The sequence below is a fragment of the Heloderma suspectum genome, chromosome 1 (genome assembly GCF_057233095.1).
Source record: "Heloderma suspectum isolate Gila_16-S chromosome 1, 16-S_ref, whole genome shotgun sequence".
NCBI classification, from domain to species: domain Eukaryota; kingdom Metazoa; phylum Chordata; class Lepidosauria; order Squamata; family Helodermatidae; genus Heloderma; species Heloderma suspectum.
The window spans coordinates 262,395,005-262,415,921 of NC_139458.1; the positions used below are offsets into that span (position 1 = coordinate 262,395,005).

General features: G+C 42.4%; 1 protein-coding gene across 6 annotated transcripts in view; it reads right to left on the reverse strand.

Moving 5' to 3' along the window:
• UBXN2A (UBX domain protein 2A) overlaps positions 1-20,917 on the reverse strand; it is a 31,073-nt gene that overhangs the window by 7,857 nt on the left and 2,299 nt on the right. For 3 of the 6 annotated variants that reach the window (XR_014786531.1, XM_084826500.1, XM_084826502.1), the window contains exons 2-7: positions 18,078-18,184; positions 13,711-13,761; positions 9,298-9,436; positions 6,928-7,037; positions 5,079-5,216; positions 3,591-3,749 (exon numbers count right to left, since the gene is read on the reverse strand). Coding sequence is in view for 4 of the 6 variants with exons in the window: in XM_084826500.1 (XP_084682626.1) it covers positions 3,591-3,749; positions 5,079-5,216; positions 6,928-7,037; positions 9,298-9,436; positions 13,711-13,751 (587 nt within the window). In the remaining 2 variants the exon portion in view is untranslated. The remainder of the gene's footprint in view (positions 1-3,590; positions 3,750-5,078; positions 5,217-6,927; positions 7,038-9,297; positions 9,437-13,710; positions 13,762-18,077; positions 18,185-20,917) is intronic. The other 3 variants (XR_014786532.1, XM_084826501.1, XM_084826503.1) reach the window with 2 other exon arrangements.

Below are 20,917 nucleotides of genomic sequence, written 5' to 3' on the forward strand. Positions count from 1 at the left end.
CACGATAAGCCACCCTGAAAATAAGCTAGTGGGTTGGTTATTCGCTCACTAACCCATGTGACTCCTGACAGACGATCAGGTGGTTTGCGGCTTGTCATGGCTTGTTTCCCCTTAGTACTCCTCCCCACTCCCAGCACATATCCCATGGGCCTTTGCGACACAACCTCAGCAGCCTGCTTCGCTAATTAATGCAAATGCGCTCATTAGCAGAGTAGAGTTTATTGTGTATAATTCTTTTTTTTACCTTTGGGGAGATTTGCGCAGATGTAACTTATTTTTTTAAAGCTTTCAGGAAGATTTGCACAAATTTGCTAAAGCTCGGTAACTACCATCAAAAAATGTTAAATATGTGCAAATTTCTCCAATGGTGGGGAAAAGATAAATTGGCACAAATCTCCTCAAAGGTGAAAAAAAAGTAAGGTTAATACATGCAAATCTCCCCGAAGGTGGAAAAAGGTGTTCCTGTCTAGGGAGATGAAGTGGAGGAAAAAACTGACTAGTGTCATTTCAAGACAAAATAGAGAGGGAATATTGTCAGCAAGATTGTGAGGAGTGACCAGGTTTTTCACCGCTCTTGCCAGGCAGCTCTGTTGCTCTTTCCAACAAGCCACACACAAGCCATCGTGCTGGGTTCACACATCACAAGCCACTCTGAAAACAACCCACCCTGAACAACCCAGCAATAAGCCATGGGTTCTCAGGGTGGCTTGCGTGTTGTTAACAGACCACAGTTAGTAGGAAACTGTGCTGGGTTTGCATGTTACAGCAAGCCACCCTGAAATAAACAAGGCTGACAACTCACTGTGGATTGTCATGTCGTGTGAACCATGTCACTGAATCCCCTACCTATATAGTCATTTGTTATGGAAAGTTACAGAATCAGTTTTGGAAAAGAGATCTTCTAAGAACTCACAGTTGATCCAGAGTGGTGGCTTTATGGTCTCAACCAAAGCCCTGTTGGCTTACAGCAGCCAGGGCAAAGAACAGGATGTGTGGCGTTTTCCTTGGGAATGTGGGGTTGTCTGCTTGGTTACAGTGTGAGCAAATATTCCTGCTCCGGGCTGGCATATGTGAAGGGTCTTATCCTGAGGGATTTCTTCAAGTGAAGAGAGGAGCTTTGGATATGGAGGATCTAAGGCTGCCTCCTCCCTGCCCCCAAAATGCCTTGTTTAGAGGCCTGTGTAAGACTTGCCTTGCCTTTTCATTTAACATTCCAGAATCTGTATATTAGGCTTTTGTCACTACAATGAGTGATCTAATTTAAGGAGACTTGGCCCATGTTCCTACTTTTAGCAGTTGTAGTTTTACAAAAGAGTTGGCTCAGTTGATCTTTGCTTTTGTTCACTGATCTGATCTGCTTAACACAAAGGAGGCAAAGTGCTCTTGTTGGAAGTCCCTGCAAACATTTTTAAGAGTCTTGTGCTATGCATGTTTATTCAGAAATCCACCACAGTGAATTCAACAGGATTTACACTTAAGTATGCACACACAGGACTGCATACGAAAGTTGATAAAAAAACAAGAGGGAAGGAGAATATTCTGTGCATGGTGAAGAAGAGTATTTGGCCCATCCAGCACCATTTCTCCCTCATCTGCTTTCTAGCTCCAAGTGTGCATGCCGAGAGATACTTTCTAGTAGCATCACCCTCTGCTCTTATCCTGCAATATCTGTACAATGACAACAAAGGGTGTAGTGGTAGTCTGAACAATGCAAGAACAAGTTCTTTGTGACTTCCAGAGCAGTGGTCTCCAAACTTTTTTGATTGTGCTTCCCTATCGGTGAAAAAAAATTGAGCATGCACCCCCAATATATGTATATTTATAAATTATATACATGTACTACTGTACTAATATATTATGCACATTATAAAACATACACAAAAAATAAAAATTAACAGGATGAGATAAAGATGAAATAAACAATATTTTAAACATATTTTTTAATTATTATTACTGGTACAAAAACGCTTTTTGCTCTCACTTAAAACAATTATTATTAATATAATCAGTAAAGCCACTTAACTGTGCGCATGTTGTTGCTATACGCTGATGATCAAACAAGGGCGCTGCTGTCAACTTGCAAGGAGGGGAAAGGTCTCCTTGCAAGGAGGAGAAAGGCATGCTTGGTCAGGCTCCTGCCTGCGCCTCAGCCAGGAGTCCTGCTCACCAGCCCCACACCCTGCGCAGAGTCCCCACTCCTTGGCCAACTGGTGGCTTGGCCTGGGCTGTTAACCCTTCCTGCTCTCCTTTGGCAGGATGGAAGCTGGGATGGAAAGTGCCCACTTCCTTCTCAGCTTCGAAAGGGGAGTGGAAAGGACTGATTTCCTTCCTGCTCTCCTTTGGCAGAATGGCAGCTGAGAGGGAAGTGCCCACTTCCTTCTGGGCTTCATTCTGCCAAAGGAGAGTGGGAAGCATTAATCTCCTTCCCGCTTTGCTGAGTGGGTAGGATTAATCTCCTTCCTGTTTTCCTTCAGCCGCTGCTACCACTGCCACCATCCTCCTTGCTCCTTGTAAGAGCAGCGTGTGGCAGCTCGCACACCCCAGTGCATCATCTTATGCACCCCTGGGGTCTGCGCACCCCACTTTGGAGACCACTGTTCTAGAGTAGACGGAGAAACGATACTAAGAAAGCAGCAGAGTATGTAATACTGGATAAAACCCAATCAGAACCAAGCACTGAAAAAAACACACAATTCCATTTGGACTAAACTGACACAAATCCAAAGATTTTTGATTTAACTGGACAGAGCAAACCAAGAATTCAATACAAATTCACTTTTAGAAACTATCAAGTTTGGAACTTAGGCAAATCGCTGACTCAAGACAAGGGGAAAATTTGGATGATCGTATACTGGCAACTGGGTTTAATATTCTGGTTTGTTCCAGAACTGTTAATCACAGTTTCCCCATTTGGACAAAACTGGAAACTGTTGTGTATTCAAGACTTCCTGGTTTGTTTTCTGGCTTGCACAAAGGGAAGAGTGAAGGCACTGTGCACGTGGGAAAAGAGCCTGTTCATATTTCAGCTTGTTGAGATAAGATCATCCAAACATGGTCAAAAAGTCTGGTCCTGATGGTTTGATTCTGATTTCATATGCAAAACTCAGATGGGATATTAAACCTGAGCGTCTTCTCAAAGAACCTAAAATTCAAACTGGAAAAAAAATCTGAAATTCAAAGCCTAGGATACCAACTGATCAAAATGTGTAACAATGTTGGTTTTCTTTCATGCATTACAAACAATTCTGCATTGTGCCATTTTCATTTATTATTTGTAAGGTTCACACTTCTAAAATACTTATTTCAGTTCTAACCAAGGCTAAAGTTGATGAGAAGGTAAAATATTTCTCATTCCACTAATCTAAAGAGATTAGTGTTTCAGACACTTAGGTTGCAGTCCTATGCAGTTACCTGAGGTGCGCCCTACTAAATACACTGACTTACATCTGAGTAAACATGCTTAGGACTGGGCTCTTGGGTTGCAAACCACACTCATCTGGATTCCACTGGACTCAATGGGGCTTACTTCTGAGTAGACATGTATAGGATTGCACTGCGAATGTAATGGTGTATAATATTGTTTGTCTTACCTATGAGAAATATTAAATTTCTGTACTATCCTCGTTCCATCTGCAAACCAGATCTGGACTCTAGTGATGGGTTCTGAAGTATTTAACACCACTGTTGGTTTTCTCTTTTCCATTTCTTCAGCATCTCTTTCTACTTTAGAAATTATTTTTGGTGTGGCACTGGAAAGTAAAATAAGTTGGAATCAAACAAGATTATAATGGCTCTTCATGTTATATCACAGGACAAACTAGCTACTCTTTCTTTTCCGATGAATCCAAAATGCTTATAGGGCCATGTCACTCTAAATCCTGTTTACAAATAGTTTAAACAGTAGCTTTTGCACAACACGCTTATAGAATGTTTATATCAAACACATTTAGGAGGACTGAAATCTGATTAGCAGATAGGCAGCAAAAATTCTATTTCGTAATGTAACAATGCATTTAAGGCTGGCAGAGAAACGCAATACTCAGTATGTAAAAACCACTACCTTATTTTTGGGTGGCCCTGTTTCGCTTCTAAACAGATAGGTGCATGACTACTCAAGTTCCCTTTTAGAGGGAATGATGTTTTATTATTTGCTTTTTTGTAGGCTTATTGTCTGATTGCTGTTTCACACTGGACACTTTTAAATGGAAAGACTGGATATAAATATTTGAACTAAAATAAATGCGTATAAATGAAATCTGAATGGCTCAGTTATGAATGGGAAGATAACAATATAGCTTATTACATCAATGCAAAAGAATACTTAGGTTTCCCATACATACCTCCCCAAACCTTGATATCCAAAACTGAGATCTTGCATATTGTTTTAATACCCTTACATTAATAAGAAAATGCTTTATAAACTGCTTGGATCCATGCCATCTCAAATGCAAAAGGGCTCCTAGCAGTAGGTTTTTCCTCACATTACAGTCTCCACTATGACCTCACACACAGTTTATTTTCAAAGGATAGTGGGGGACAGGTGTACACATATACACTCCAGCTCACCTTGTATGTGCAGTGAGAGGGGGCGATCCCCTACTATGTGCACAGGATTTTTGGCTGGCACCTCCACTAGTTAAATATTTTCAGTTCAATAAGACTGATAAGGTAATGAGCAAGTACCCTGCACAGCTGCAAGGGCATTTGGCCAGGAGTGGCAGTGATTGGTGAAGGAGCTGTAGAAATGTATAATTTTCCTGGAAATTTTGAAGCCATAGAAAAAACGTGGGGGGGTGTGTGGAAATTTTGGGAAAATTGAAAAATAAGCAAGCGTTATTTTTTAAGTGCGCTTTACAGATCTAAAATCACTTTGTTGCTTTAGGACAGACTTCCCCAATTTGCTGTCCTCCAGATATTTTGGAGTTCAGTTCCACCAGCATCAAGCAGCATGGCCAATGGTCAGGAATGCTGCGCATTGTAGTCCAAAACACCTGAAGGGCTCCAGGCTGGGGAAGGCTGCTTTAGGAACATAAAGAACTACTATCTACTTTAATCACTGGAATCATCAGGCTCCTCACCTTCCCAATCTATATCCTTGTCCAGAGAAAGGATGAAATGCTGGCTTCCTCAAAGGATACAACTCATCCTTCTTATCATCCACCTTCACATCCACCTCCTCTTTATTACAAATCTTCTGTAACTCAAGAGGCAACTCCCTTTAAAAACAAAATTAGAAAAAGTTCTTATGCTGATGGTAACTGTTTTTTTTTAGTTTCATTTGAAAACAACAAGAAAGCACAACAATTTCAATTCCTTAAGAACAACTCTATACTGACGAATACCATAACATTTTGTTTTCATCATTTTCTCTCCTTTTCTTTCTCCAGTATATAAATGATGAAGCATCTATACTTATGCTGGGCAATGACAGCATCCCAGCATCTGCATCACACCTTGGCCACTGAACACCTCTACCCCAAACGAATACATCACAAAATAAATATGAAATGTCCATTTCTCTGGCTGTCTGCATGTATTTTTTTCCTTTTGTTAGTATATGAAAAACTGGAACTATCCCCCCTCCCCCCGCAATCATCATTAAAATGTGGACGTATACAGACGTTAATCTGAATAGATATTTTATCTGTAACTATTAATTCCTACACTTTATCAAAACATCCCTTTATGGAGGACGGATGACTACATTCCCAGCAATATGCTAATTGAGATTTTGGTGGTGTTAGTAAAAAGCCTATGAGAGACTTATATATGCTTGGGATACTATCCACATGGAAGCAGGTATTTTAAAACAAATAAAACAGACAGAGTTAAAGGACACACCATTCCCTTCTTATTAAAGTTGGTTCTTTTTTGGCTCTTTTGGAATTCCATGGCACGTATGACTTGCTTTACATCTGTGAGCTGAACTGCAGGCTGCTCCCCAAACTCCAGAAACGTTTCTGGACATTTTTTTTGGAAGGTTCTGCAATTTGTGCAATTTCTGAGTAATTTGTGCAAATTACAGCCAGATTTGTGCAAATTACACAAATTCTGCCATAACTTGTGCAATTCATGCAAATTTGACCATAATTTGCACACATTCAGCTATAATTTGTGCAGATTGCTCAGAAATTTGCACAAATTGCAGAACACACACACCGTGCAAAATCTCCAGAAAAACTGGCCCAACTCGATACAGCTTGAGTCAGGCAGGAACCAAAGTGAAGTCCGGGGGGCTGAGCCTAGGAAAACTTGTCAAACTCCATGCCCCAAAAGGATTTCTCCGTCATCCTTATTGGCAGCTGAGACCACAATGGAATGTTGGGTAGAGCTAGCAACAGTTGGAGAAAGTCAGTTAAAAGGAACACAGGGACAGTTTGGGAGAGGTCAAGGAAGGAGGGAGTCAAGTTAGGATGGACAGAGATAGAGGAATTAGGGGGCAGAGGTAGTTAGGTTAATTAATTAGTGAGGAGAATAAGAGGCAGAGTATGAAAGAGAAGAGAAGGTCCTGAAAGCAGATATGTGGGGGACGAGAAGGTCCTGAAAGCAGATATGTGGAGTTAGGTTTTTAGAACGTTGTTATGATTATTTATCAGTTATTTTTTGTTCCGAATGTTGAGCAGTTAAATAAATATGTGTTTTCTTTTGTTTTTAATACCTGTCATCTGGTTTGGGTCGAATTGAAGATAGGTATATTCCCAACAAAAGGCATCCCCAGTGATCAGTCATTACCTCCACTCACTCTTCTGTTACAACAGGGTTGGAATCTTAACATGGCAACTGTGATATCAGCTCAAAGCGCTCACAGTACATGTGGATACAAGCAAACCTGAGCCAAATCAAAAGTCTGTATAGTCACAGAGCAGAAGCAAAGCAATCCACAAGCTGCATTAGTACAATCTGGCACAGTACATCAAGCTGACTTGCCTTTTTTTAACTGAGTCCAAGAAGTGCTGGCTTGCAACATCCGTGTAGCTTCGGAGTTCACCATCATTCACTGTGAACCCATTTTTCCATAATTTGATAGTTGTATCCACCTGTGAAGTGAAAACACCAATGAGTATTAGCTCACAGCAAGAGTAGATCTCACACTGTTCGTAAAGAATGCAGGAGACTGGAATAGAGTACGCTACCACACACTGAATCAGACCACACACTGAATCAGACCACACACTGAATCAGACCACACACTGAATCAGACTGACCAGCGGCAGCTCTCCTCGGTTTCAGAGGTCTTCTCCAGCCTTACCAAGAAATGTCAGGGATTGAACTGAGGACACGTTGCATGCAAAGCAGGTATTCTACCACTGAGCCTGGTGAAGCATCCATTCATCACGCTGGCTCTGCAGTAACTGGACCTAGGTCCATCTTTACAAGTGCTGTCAGCAAAAGGAATGCGTTGCATTCCTGTGCCAACACCTTTTTGGCATCAAGGCTAGAACATTACACCTAGAACATCTGCAGAGTAAAAGTGAATGACGTTGAGCAGGTTGCAAAAATACAATGTCCTCCTTTGTCTCACAGCTGAGCACTCCACGCTCATACATTACATACACTAGGGGGTTGGACTCGATGGCCTTGTAGGCCCCTTCCAACCCTACTATTCTATGATTATTCTATGATTCTACACCAGAAGATTTAGCAGCTGCAAAGTTTACACTGCAGCTTTTTGCACCATTAATTACGTTGTTGTCCCACCTACCCCGCTCCTTTCACGCGGCTGTGAACCATGTCTTGCTGAACTCTGTTTATCCTTGGGCAAACCACTTGCATTTTGCCATATGTACTATCTCACAACTCAAGTCTTGCTTAATAAAGCGCTTTGGGGATGTTTATATACGCAAGACGCTAAATGGACACCAGCTTTCTGATATAAAAATAAAGATATGCTTATATGTGTATGGTAATATATGTGTATGGTAATATATGCATATGAGGGATATATAAACACAGTGAACATTTTGAAAGACTTGCATTGGGAGTAGTCTTTATGGAGAACAGAAGGATTTTGGGGAAATAGGCTAAGTATAAATCTAAGGATAACCTCATGAAAATAGAAACTAGATCAACAGGGGACAATGTGTTCAGTATCAAAAGATGCACCGGAAATATAACGAAGAAAGGTCAGAAACTCCTGTCCCTGCACTGCATAATTTAAGCTGGATGCAATTCAAGTCCATGAGGATATAACTAGGGCTTACTGGATTCGATCTATAAATCTAGAAGGCTTTCATTCTAGGACATGACTCCCTTCAGACGTTCTAGATAATTTATAAGAATACACCAGGGATACCAAGGTTGTAGGGCCAGCTCTATGTCTGAGGGAGCCCTGAGAAAAGTGCATTCTAGTGGGTCCTCATTGGTAGGCCCTGGAAGGCTTACCTGGTGGGCAGTAGAAGTGCTGGTTGGTTGCCATTTTAATTTCCCACAATGCCCCAGAGCGTTGCTACACTGGGGAAAGTTAAAATGGCAGCTACATCCAGCTGCCCAGTAGTATTTGGAGCACCAAAACATAGGCTTTTTTTTTTTTTACTGAGGGCCCCAGTCAGTGGTGGGCTCTATCAGGTGCTGCAAGGTTGCTTCCCTGTGCTGATCTCTTAAGTTGGATCAGATGAAGTTGAAGTGAAATACCTACCCATCATAAACACTAAGGCTGCAATCACACACATGCTTATGTGAGAGTAAGCGCCATTGAACTCAAAGAAAATTACTTCTGAGTAGACATGCATAGGATTGTGTTCAACATTACAATCAAGGGGACAATGTCTTACAATGATGGTTACCAACGTAACATGCTACAAGCTTTTGAATTATTTCGCAAGAGTGGGATCTGCAGCTTGCCATCACTCAAATAGATAGATTGCGTAGGTATTATTTTGCCAATTATTTTGCCATTTACTTGGCACATCAGCATCCACAGTTGCTTCCCAACACTAAAGAATAAATGAACTGTTTTAAGAGCATCAAGCCCACCAAACAGAGAATTTAACCAAGGATCTTCTAGAATTGACAGTCGAAGTACAGCATTAAACAGGTGTGTTCAAGTCCTATATTTAATAGTATCCGGTCTGATTGCTGGAACTCTTTGAATCATAAATCCTGCTGCTTGTTTGAATGTGCTTGTCTGAAGCACTCCCTTTTCCTCTCTTAGTTGGGTTCTGGGTTAGTGGTTGGAGATTTGAAGGGGTGGTTTGCTTTGAACGTATGCTTCGAACTTATTGTTCAAATAAAAACATAATGATAAAGCTTTAAACAAAATTTTAAGTGACTACATTTTAGAAAACTGAATCCACTTACTTTATCTTTTACTTTAGCCTGCTGCGTGCATACTCCTCCAACTTTCTGAGCTTCTTCAAAAAGGCTATCAACAAAAATATCACAACCTTTCTGGTCTGTACCATTCCGAATTTGGCCACCAGTTTTTGGTTCGCAAACCCTGTAAAATAAAATAAAAAACTAAAGCTGCACATGAAACTCATTGTTTGAGCTAAACCACATGCAACAAAAACACCTACAGCTGCCTGCTGTTTTTAACTGAAACACACCCATATAAAATATTGTACGTGCTACTTCCTTGGAAAAATGTATGTTTTCTTGTCAATTTCCTGCCCTCTGGTCCTGCCTGTGCCACAGTTTACTCTCCTATGCTTGCAGCTCAGTTGATGACCTGGTTTGCAGGATCAAAATAAGCCACTGTGGCTTACTTAAATCACAGCCCATGGGTTAACTCACAGCCCACAGGTCATTGGAGGGCTGTTTCCCCCTCAAACAATCCATGTTGCCTGGGTTTGGATGACATGACATGCTACACCTGGGTGCTGATTATGGAAATTGCGCCTGGCACATGCCATGATTTAAATAAACCATTTAAATAAGCCACCTTATTTTGATTGTGCTAACTGACCTGATAAGTTTGAAGGAAGTCTATGACTCGGATCCTGAGATTTGTGAATGGTAGAAAGTTTATGGAACGGGACTTACCCATTACCTCCCCCATCCCTGGTGTGTGATGGGGCTTGCGCAAGGTGTGTCTGCCCAATTTTGGGCGATTCCTCTTTCAGACTGCAACCTGCTGTGTCCCATCCCACACAGGAGAGTCCCCGACCCTCCAGACAGGCGGGTTTTTTGAGGGGGGATAGAGGTGGCTGTCTCAGGAGTGAAGGCATTATATTTAATAACAACTTTATGAGCTGCTTGTCTTCAGTTCAAGGAAGACAAGTAATGTGGGAAAGGCATTATATCAAAGATGATTTATATAAATGGCAAATGCCCCCCGCAGAGAGGCTCATCTGATGACTTCATTATTGTCTTTTCGGAGCCATGTGACCTTTTCATTTTGCCAGGCATTTTAGTCTTTCAGCTTTTTAAAACAAATGTGTAAGGGTGAAATTCAATGGGGATAGGCGGCCACCTCTGAACTTGGAGGTGACCACCTATCCAGTGCAGGGCAGGAGAAGCACGGAGGGGATCATTCCCTCTGCGCTTCTCCTGTCCTGCATTTGCGGCTAGACAGCTGATTTCAGCTGTCTAGCTGCGGGAAGGTGGAGCGGGGGAGGAGGCTGCTGGATGACACATAGGATATGTCGAACTGGCATTTCTGCCTTCCCTGCCTAGGAACACCCCCCAGAATGCCCCGTTTTAGTCGCTCCATGCTCCTCTTCCAAGTGCAGAGTGTGAGGCCATTCTGCGCTACCTGCGAGACAGTGCTGAAGGGGGGGGAACATCGGTTCTCCGGGAACCAACCTCAGAGAGCAGGCTCCGAGGTTGGTTCCCAGAAAACCACATATCCTATGGCTGTCTAGCTGCTGACTAGCAGCCATAGGATTGCTCCCTTAGTGTGTTTAAGGTCCTTGCACTGCTGCTGGCTTTTACTTTGGTTTTTTACTCTAGTTTTGTTCTATTTTAAACATTATGTTTTTATACTATGTTTTATTATGTTATATTTTATGAATTTAAGTCTTGTTTTGTGAAGCACCCAGACAGCTTCGGTTATTTATTTTATTTACAATATTTATATACTGCTCCACATCAAAAGATTTGGGAGCGGTGAACAGCAGAGATAAAAGAATAAAACATCATGTTAAAACAATTAAAACATTTTAAAAGAAACAAATTCTGAATTTAATAAACCGCTATTGGGCAGTATAGAGATGTAACAAATAAATACTAAATAAAATACGAAGGTAATAGAAATTAATACTGTACAAGGACAACGTCATTCTTGCTACATTATCTTTGCACTGATTTCATCTATAAAATATGTACCCTACCCTTCAGTAGAAAACTGATCTCAGGGCAGCAACATTAGCAAGTACAGACTGCATCCACTGCCAACTTTCTAGTAACACCCTTTTACCACTAGTTTAGGAACAGACCTAACCAAATACTTGTGTATTACCAAGGACTACAGAGATATTTACAAAAAAAAGCTAGAGCACCTTAAATATTGTTCTTTGGCAAAAGAGTCTTTCCCTCCCTGGGTGGGTCTTGAATCCTTGCCCCAGGAAAGCTGTGTGTGCTCTTTGCAGGCATTGTGCCCAGGGAGTAACATGGGTTCTGTGTCGCGTGGGCTCTCCTTCCTCCCTTTTGTGTGTGGTGCTCGTAAAACAGTGGTTGTGAGGAGAGCGTAAGGGGATTCGAACCCTTGTTTGTAGGGATGCCTGGGGACTGGCAGGATCAGGATCACTGTTGGCTGTGCCACTGAAGCTGATAGAGTGGGAGGGGGGGGCTGTGGAGTTTCTTGTGCATTGCACATGTAGTGATGCAGAGGGTGTGCTGGGAGCATGCCCCTGTAGTTGTGAGTTCATTGGCTACCTTTATGTGTCAGTGTCATGGGTGGGGGATTGTTGCTGGTACTGTCCCTGAATGGTTGCCACTAGAGATTTTTCCAAGGATATTGTAGGTGACTGTCACCTTTATGCTGTTTTTGTATTTTCTGGCACTCTTTTGATAAGATGGCTGTTCCACCAGTGTAGCAGTGACATATCTCCAGTCCCAGCATAATGGAACTATAGGATTTCTCTGCTAATCATTCAGGATTTCAGACTGTCTAGTACACCTTTAGGATCAGTGTATTCACTCAAAAGAAGGGGTCAATATAGCACTTAAGCAACCACCTTAAGGCACAATCATATCCCTGTTTAGACAGAAAAAAGTCCTACAACTTCCAGCATTCCCCAGCCAGCTGGCTGGGGAATGCTGAAAGTTGTAGGACTTTTTAAAATCAAAAAAAGGGAAAGGACTGCATCTTTAGTTTACTTTAAAAAGAACCATAGCTAAACTCATCCCAAATATAAAGCTTCCAATAAGTGGAAAAGGGGGGAAAGGGGACAAGGGAAAAAAACGGTGAGTGGGGAAGAAGAGCAAACAATCTTTTAGGTATACTTGCAAGCATATGTGTAGACATACAAACACTAAGAAAACATTTGCTGCTTCCAGAGAGTGTGTGTGTGTGTGTGTGTGTGTGTGTTGAGAGAGAGAGAGCCACAATTATTGTACACATTCACCTGGCTCTACACACAGAATTATGTTTTTTTTAATGTATTGTTTTTTGGGGAAGAAAAGATTTTCAGCAAAGAGCAGTTTGTTCTTTAATAGTAAGCATAGCTGAGTACTTTATTATAAAGGAGAAAACTTAATGATGTGGTACAACAGAAGCCATAACCCTGCCTCTAGCCTGCAGCAGCTGTGTCCTTCAAGAATAGAGGAAACGGTGAACAGAAAACATACCAGGCTGAAAAAGCATTTAAGGCTTTGCTGAACAAAGGATTTTAAAAAATGGATCTACCCAAGAAGCAATGATTAAGGCCTTCCTTCAGCAAGGATGGCTTGTGACCAACTCATAATCAGAAAAGTCACACATTTGATGGCAGTTAAGTAGGGCAGTCGAGTCATTCTAATATCAATGTTTCCTTCGGCCAAGTATCTCTATGTCAGCAGGCAGTTCAGATGGACATAACTTCTGGGCCTATTGTGTCACCCCTGTATTTGTCCACTAGACCACAAATCTCACCTCTTGTCCAGACACCCAATGTGACCCTCTCACAGACCCCAACAACTTCCCCTTTCCTCTTACAATTATTCACAAGCCTCCTGCTAAGCAGACCCAACATTTATCTCCCTACTCTCCCAGGCACCTGCCATGGAAACTCTCAAGCCTTAATCACGTTGTATGCATGGTGGACAGTTGCAGGTTCCACCTCACCTGTGCAGTGAAAATCAGGTTGCAGGAGAGGAAGAGGCGGGAAAAAAAGTCTGACCATGTTGAAGTTTGCATGGTAAGAGTTTTAAGATGGAATGTGGGAGGAGGTTGCAAACATTTAAATTAGGCTCCACCAGGTGCTGTTTTAGTTATATGTTGCATCTAGGACTGTCCCTAGGACTGCTGTTCTCCATCCCAACAATCCTAGGTGCAACCTGAATTCATCACAGCACCTGGCAGAGCTCAATCTGAATGTCTGCCAACTGACGTTCAATTTGTAGGTTATCTTAACACCGCGCAGATTTCAGCCCTTTTCTTCCCTCCTCTTCCCCTCACCCACCTGCTTTTTGTAGTATCTTGCCTGCTGAAGAGATCTGGAGATCTCAAAAGCTTTCAGAGTTTTTGGTGACATTTTAGTTAGCCTAGTATCACCCTAATATTTTAAATGTATGAATCCATTGTATACAAGTCAAAAGAAGCAAAAAGGAAACGTAGCTACACACACCTACCATTCTTGTTTCAAAGTTTCAGTGTTGTTGACTTCTTGCATCCTGCTCCACCTAATATTCCAAAAAAAATAAAAATAAAATTGTATTACTCTACAGCCAAGTATCATGCATTTAACAAATAGCACTTTTAAACCCTCAAAGTAATTTGTTTGCAGTACATATAGCTTTACCCGGAAGGTCTCCAACCCCCATGTAATTTGATAGACGGTTAATTTCTACCCAACTGGCCTACGAACTGTGTGATCCTAACCTCTGCCATGCACTGTTTACATGGAATAGGAGTCCACTTAATGCTCCATGAACTGGTACATCTCTGATTGTTATTGAGTCACATTTATAAACCACAATGTGCATAAATATTAGTCCCTCCAAAAAGCACTCCCAAACATAGCTGAGCATTTGGACACAAATTGGTATATAGTGTTAGAACTGTGAGGGCCCGAGAGAAAAAACTGAAAAATCCAGGAAAAAAAATCGTTTTTCCCTCAAGGACTTTTTTGTCCTGGGAAAAAAATGGGAGAAATCCTGCCCCCACTGCATTTTTCTACCTCCGCCCCCATCTATGGGCCTTCACATCTCTACATAGTGCCTTCATTCAACATGTATAAATTGGGTAGCACAGGAGGGTGCCAGACAATTATCTCCCATATAATCAGTAACAGAACTAGCTTCCACACCTGGCAAGTCTACACTATCCATCAAAGGGATCCTGTATAGGCGACAGCCCTCCAGTACGCTGCCAACATGCATCCAGCAAGGAAATGGTAAGCATAAGCACTCACTGTTATGGGCATTAAACACTGCATCCTAAACACAGCTAGGCAGAAGTAACCAGAGACAAAGTTCCCAGGACAATATGGTCAGCTCTCCAACCCCCAACCTGATACCCTCTGCAACCCCCAACTGTGAACAGCAATCTACAGTTTAATCAGGACAAGAAAACAACGTGGTATGTCTCAACTTTGTCTTCCTTCTCCAAATAAACACAGAATGGGCCAAAACCAGCCTACGTTTCCTTTTATTGGTATTCACATAGCAGGGAAGAACATTCTGAGTACTCCAACACTATAAAAATAATCTATTGCTGAGCCAATTCACTAATAGGGGTTCATGTTGCGCTTGCTATGCTTTCCAGTGCTTTATGCCAAAAGGCACTGTAAGCCAGGAGAGCCTAAGCAGCAGCACCACTTCAGATTTTACAAATTAATCGCAGCAAAGCAAAGCAAAGTCCAAGCTAATCTAGAACAGTGTTTTTCAATGGAATACACGGGAAAGGTGCTTCTGAACACCTCACAGAAGTGAACTCAAATCACCTCAAAGTGTAATTGGAATTGTTTACGCCCACAGGGTGAAATCCAACAGTGTCCATTCAACCAAAGGAACGGAAACTGTTGGCAGAATGGATTCCCCCTCTCCCCTTGCCAGGCCGTCCGCACACCCCACAATCTCCTCTAGGGGGTTGGGGACTCTCTGGAGCAGAGACAGGGATGGTGTGTGTGTGTGGGGGGGGTGCAGGGTGTAAGAGAGGAAAGGGAAGCCCTGTTGCACAAGTAGCTGGATGGAATCCACAATCATCTCAGGAAGAAATGGTTTTCCCACCTATCCTCCAGCCTAGCCTGGAGGGTCACAAGTTGTCCCCCCACACTTTAAATAATAAAAAAATGCTTTAGAGCATGGGTGCGCAACCTGATGCCCTCCAGATGTTTTGGATTACAGCATCCATCAGACAATGGGATGATGAGAATTTTAGTCCAAAACATCTGGAGGGCACCATGTCACCTAGCCTTGCTTTAGAGCAGTCAGAGAATTAAATATAATTACCTCAGTAGCCCTTACAACAGGGGAACAGAAATCTCCAGCCTACAGGACAACTCAATCTAGCCCACTCCACCTCTTGGAGTTCTTCCAGAGGGCGGGGCTTAAGCTCTAAGCTCCACCCTCTGGAGTAATCCCCTCGGAGGCATCCCTGCTATCGCAGATCTGAGAACTGAGAATAAATACCGAGGATTCCTCTGCTGGCACGCACCACCAGTGGAACTCCCGTTACCTCCAATCTGAAATCAGAGATAGCAGCAGCGATGCTGTGCAGCCTGGGCCTGACTCACCTGTGCTGGGGAGAGAGGCTGCTCTTCCCCACGTGGGCAAGTCCCAATGCCCATCATTCTTGCTGCTATCTCCAATCTGAAATCACAGGTAGCAGCGGGAGTGGGGGGCAGCACAGCACGACTATCCAGGACCAGGAAGATCAGCTGCTCTTCCCTGCGCAGGTGAGTCCAAATGCCCAGGCTGCTCCACATCCCTGCTGCTCTTGGTGGTGCACGGCAGCCTGGGCTTTCTCCGTGCTGGGAGGAAGTACAGTTCCATGCCTCCTTTCAGCGCGAAGGGAAAAAAGGGTGTGACATCAGAGGGCGGGACCATGCTCCCTGATGTCATCTGGCTGATGTGGTGGAAGGCAATGTGGCCCCACCCCACCCCAAAACAGTTCTGAATCCCTGCCTTACAACAACTACATTGGTAGGTAAATATTATTATCCCCATTTTGCAACTGGTGAGTTGGGGATGAGACACTGTGAATTGCCTCGAGGGTGCCTTGAAGGGATTAATGGATCACTCTATTTTTGGTTAGTGTCAGCTTTGCGTGTGTTCAGTCACAAATGGGTTCTGTCCTATTTCCACATTCATTTGTGATTTTTTAAATGAAAAAAATATTGAAATACACATTTTTGAATGTATTTTCTCACAAAATATGCATTTCTAAGTTTACTTTCTCTCAAAGTATGCATTTCTAAATTTATTTTATCCTAAAATACACATTTTATTGATACATTTCTTAGAGCTGAGAACTACATTGTAAAATTCGGAGATGTGCGAAATCGAAAGGATAACTGTGTTCTGACAGGCGCACATCAGTCTGGGCAGTATGGATCAGGGCATTCGTACCAGAATGCGCAAATGACGAATTCCTCAAGCACCTCCAGTCCTAGTGATTTCACCGCAGAGGGAGAAGTGAGACCAAATCAGGACATCTCTGCTTACATATCACACCCTGAGCCACCACAATGTTATCGGTCCACAGAAGAAAGCATGATTTGAAGCCAAACAGCCCCCTTTCCATATATGCCAGAAGCCAAACAGCCCCCTTTCCAGATATGCCAGAAGCCAAACAGCCCCCTTTCCAGATATGCCAGAAGATTAGTGGGCCACAGGACTGTCTCGGCTCTTTTCTACAGCAGACTAACAAGCATCTAACGAAAGCATGAAGTTTTGTAGGCAGATACATCAATGTAAATGCGCAGTACGGACAGACAACAAGGCCAATTTCTGCCTGTGTCTGACCTACATCAGCTTGCTATCCTTGCTCTCTGGAGGGCTGAAAGCTCTTAACAATAAGCTCTGGAACCCAAGACCTTAAAAACAAAACAAAGCAGCAGAACAAAAATATTCTACATTTACAGACACCAACCTTTTATTTATTTATACACACACACACACACACACACATGCATGCACGCACATTCTCTGGGTTTTCTTTCCTTCTCACCCATCCTCCCCTCCATTCCCTCTCCACCCCAACTACAACTGTATTCACCCATCCAAATGTATATTTGTTGTTTTGCTGCTAGAATGGTTTAGCAGCATGCCGCAACTGTAACACAAGCTAATTTCCTCTCTTATAGACACACCACTCCTTGGTGCCTGAAGAAGCATTATGAAGATTTGCTCAACAGCAAGTGGTATACTTTGAAGGCAAAGGACAGTAAAGTCCAGTATGTGGGTATCACAACACTTTTAACAGTTCCAAGTCAAATACGACAGCTAAGTAGGGTCAGTCCTGGTTAGTACTTGGATGGGAGACTGCCTGGGAATTAGGCTTCCTGCATGGAGTACGGGGTTGGACTCGATGGTCTTCCAGGCCCCTCCAACCCTATGATTCTATGAAAACTTGAGTATAAAAACCTACTATAGGTTTGCTCTCTGTTGCAAGAAGCCCAAGTACTGGAAAAAAAAAAACTAGAGTCTTATGGCACTTTAAAGACTAACAAATGTATTTATTCTTGTTGGTCTTTAAGATGCCACAAGGCTCTTTGTTGTTTTTGCTGCCACAGACTAACACAGCTACCCCTCTAGCGTGTATTGAAGCACTCTGCTAGAGAACTGTGTTAAACACAACTGATTTGAAACAACCTTAACTACAAAAACCACGTCACAGCCGCTACCGACTGTGGAAGCTTGAGTACCGTGGAGACAAACTTTCTTTCTGCCGTTGCTCTTAATGTCCTCAATTCGAAATATGTCAGGACTTGGAACTTGCTATTCAAGGATTTTGATAAGCTCTCACAATACAACCATATGCACCATCTACTCACCTACTGGATTTTGGGTGCTTCCAGATGGAGGGGTCCTAGCGCTAGCAATCAGAAGACATTGTGCAGTAATGCCGTCTTTTTTTTTTTTTTCCTTAATGGATTTTCTGCTGTAAGAAAAAAGACAGGAGAAGTTGTGGGAGAACACTGGAAGGTTACAAGTGGAAGCTGCCACTGCCTGGGCTCCCCATAAAATCCTGTGAATGAGGCAGGGCAGGGCGATGGTAGTATAAAAGCCTCATCTGGAAGCACCGTTTGTAAGCTGTTTACTTGGAAGTAAGTTATATTGTTTTAAGTATAGTGTGTGTATATATGTGTGGGTGGGTGTGTGTGTGCATACATGTGCACATGTATGAAGAAAATTTTTTATAACTAAGGATGTAATCCTATGCATGTTTAGACAGAAAAAAAAATCATACAACTCCCAGTTGTAGGGCTTTTTTCTGTTTAAACATGCATAGGATTGCACCCTTAAGATACTTACAGTGCCATCCTATGGATACTCAGAAGTCAACTCATTCAGTGAGGCTTACTTCCAGGTAAGTGAGTACAGGATTACAGCCTTGGTAACCTAAGAAAATTAAAAGACTATCAATTTTCTTCCTTTACAGGGTAATACTACACATGTCTACTCAGAAGTAAGCCCCATTGAATCTAATGGGATGTACTCCTGGGAAAGTGTGTATAGAACTGCAGACTACTTCTTTGTAGCCATTGTGCTGCTAGATAACTTAATGAATTCAGCTTAGGACTTCTGACAACTTTACATAATTTGGAAAGCGCTATCAATATATGAAACTGATAATGCCACGAGCTAGCATTAATATAGCACTTCATAGCATTCAAAGTGCTTCTCATACATTATCCTGGTGTAATCCTTCCAATAATAATCCTGTAAGGTAGGTCAGTATTATTATCCCCGTATTGCAGATGGTCAGGAGGGAGATGTAGCACGTCTAAAAGGCCATGTGGTGAGTTCATGGTGGACTCCAGATCTGAACCAGGATCTTCCAGATTCATTGCTCAGTCACAACATCACATCAGCTCCAATGAGCTTTACCACAGGCAGGTTTAACAGGCCCTTAAACCACCAACAAAGTCTTGTGGCACCTTAAAGACTAGCAAACTTATTGTGTCACATGCTTCTTTGGGCCAGAGCTGACTTCTACAGATACATGAAGTAGTCCCTTAAGTTGGTAGATAAATACACCCTGAGTACAAGAGAAGGGGGAATTTTTTATTTTATTTATTTATTTACAAAGTGAGCCCCGAAAGCCAAGCAATACAAGATAGCAGTAACTGTGTTACAGTGCTATGCAGAGCACACGTGTAGGCAAAACTGAATCAAATAAGAGAAAGATCCAGCTGTCTTTGGTGAGCTAGTCATTTTCTACATTTGTTGCAACCCATTTCCTCAGAGTCAAATTTGCTACTAAATTCCAGTTTGGTGGCTTCACATCGGAGCCTCCCTTTGAAAAATTTGTTGTTTTATTTTGGAATGCCCCAAAGAAAATGTCCTGAGAGATTGGACATGCTCCCCCATGCTGCTTTCTGAGCGTTACCCTTTCGTGTCCAGTTTGAGCCCATGTAGCCTCTTGCATACAGACTGACCTGTTGGCCTATGCTAGCCTTCCCCAACCTGGTGCCCTCCAGATGTATGGGACTACAACTCCCATCACCCTCACCTGACAGGACCAATGGCCATGTTGGCTGGCTGATGATAGGATTTGTGCCCCACTCCCCAATGTGTTGGACAACAAGTTTGGGGAAGGCTGGCACAGGCCTATGCAAACATCACATGGATGTGTGGACGACAGTGTACACATCACATTTGAAGATGTGCAGCCAACGTCACTTGGCTTCCTGAAAGTGGCATGCAGCAAATAAAGTGTTACTTTTTGACTTAAAAAAAAATCACGGTAAAGAATCACTTTGCCAGAATGCAAGCCACAGCATGACCAAACTGCTAAACAACTCCATATCTTGTCATACTTGCAGCTACCCTGACAACACTGAATCATCATGCAAAACAACAACAAACAGAGAAGGGGAAAGCAAAGTGTTGTCACAATTCTCTTACAAGTTAAGCGTATTTTCATACAATCAATTAAAGCATGCCATAACCTCATTTTCATGTTTGTGAGACACTCTTTGAAAATCTTTTTGCGATGCTGATGGTACTATTTCCCATCAATACATGACAAATACCCTTGCTGCAAGGGGCTGTTATCTAGCTCACCACCACCACCAAATTTGAAGATGTGGCTTTATGTACACCCCAACAAAGTACAGAAGGAGCGTAGGAACATAGCAGGCTGTCTTATACTGAGTGAAACCATTGCTCTATGTAGCTATATATTTGATTTGTTCCTTGCCTCGAGCACCATTTTGTTGGTGGAAAGGTGGGCTACAAATCAAATAAGCAAATAATAAAATAGTTCAATATTGTCTGCTACACTGACTGGCAGCAACTCCCCAGGGTTTCAGATAGGGGCCTTTCCCACCCTATGTACAGATGCCTGGGGGCTGAACCCAGGGCCTTTTGCATACAAAACAGGTGCTCTTCCACTACACTGCAGCCCTTCCATGCTCTGGTGAAATTAAAAATATATAATAAAGACAATAGTTTAATGAAAGATTCCAAGAAAAGCAGAGCATTCCTGTTAGGATCAACCAGGCTGTTCACTGCCACTTGAAATGTTCTATAGTAATCCTTACAATAACTCTGTAAGGAAGCCCAAATTGCCAACTCCTGAGCTCAGGATCTGAACCGGAGGTCTCCTGGTTCACAGCTGCAGTCCTATATGCAAACTTACCTAGAAGTAAGTCCCACTGAATTCAAT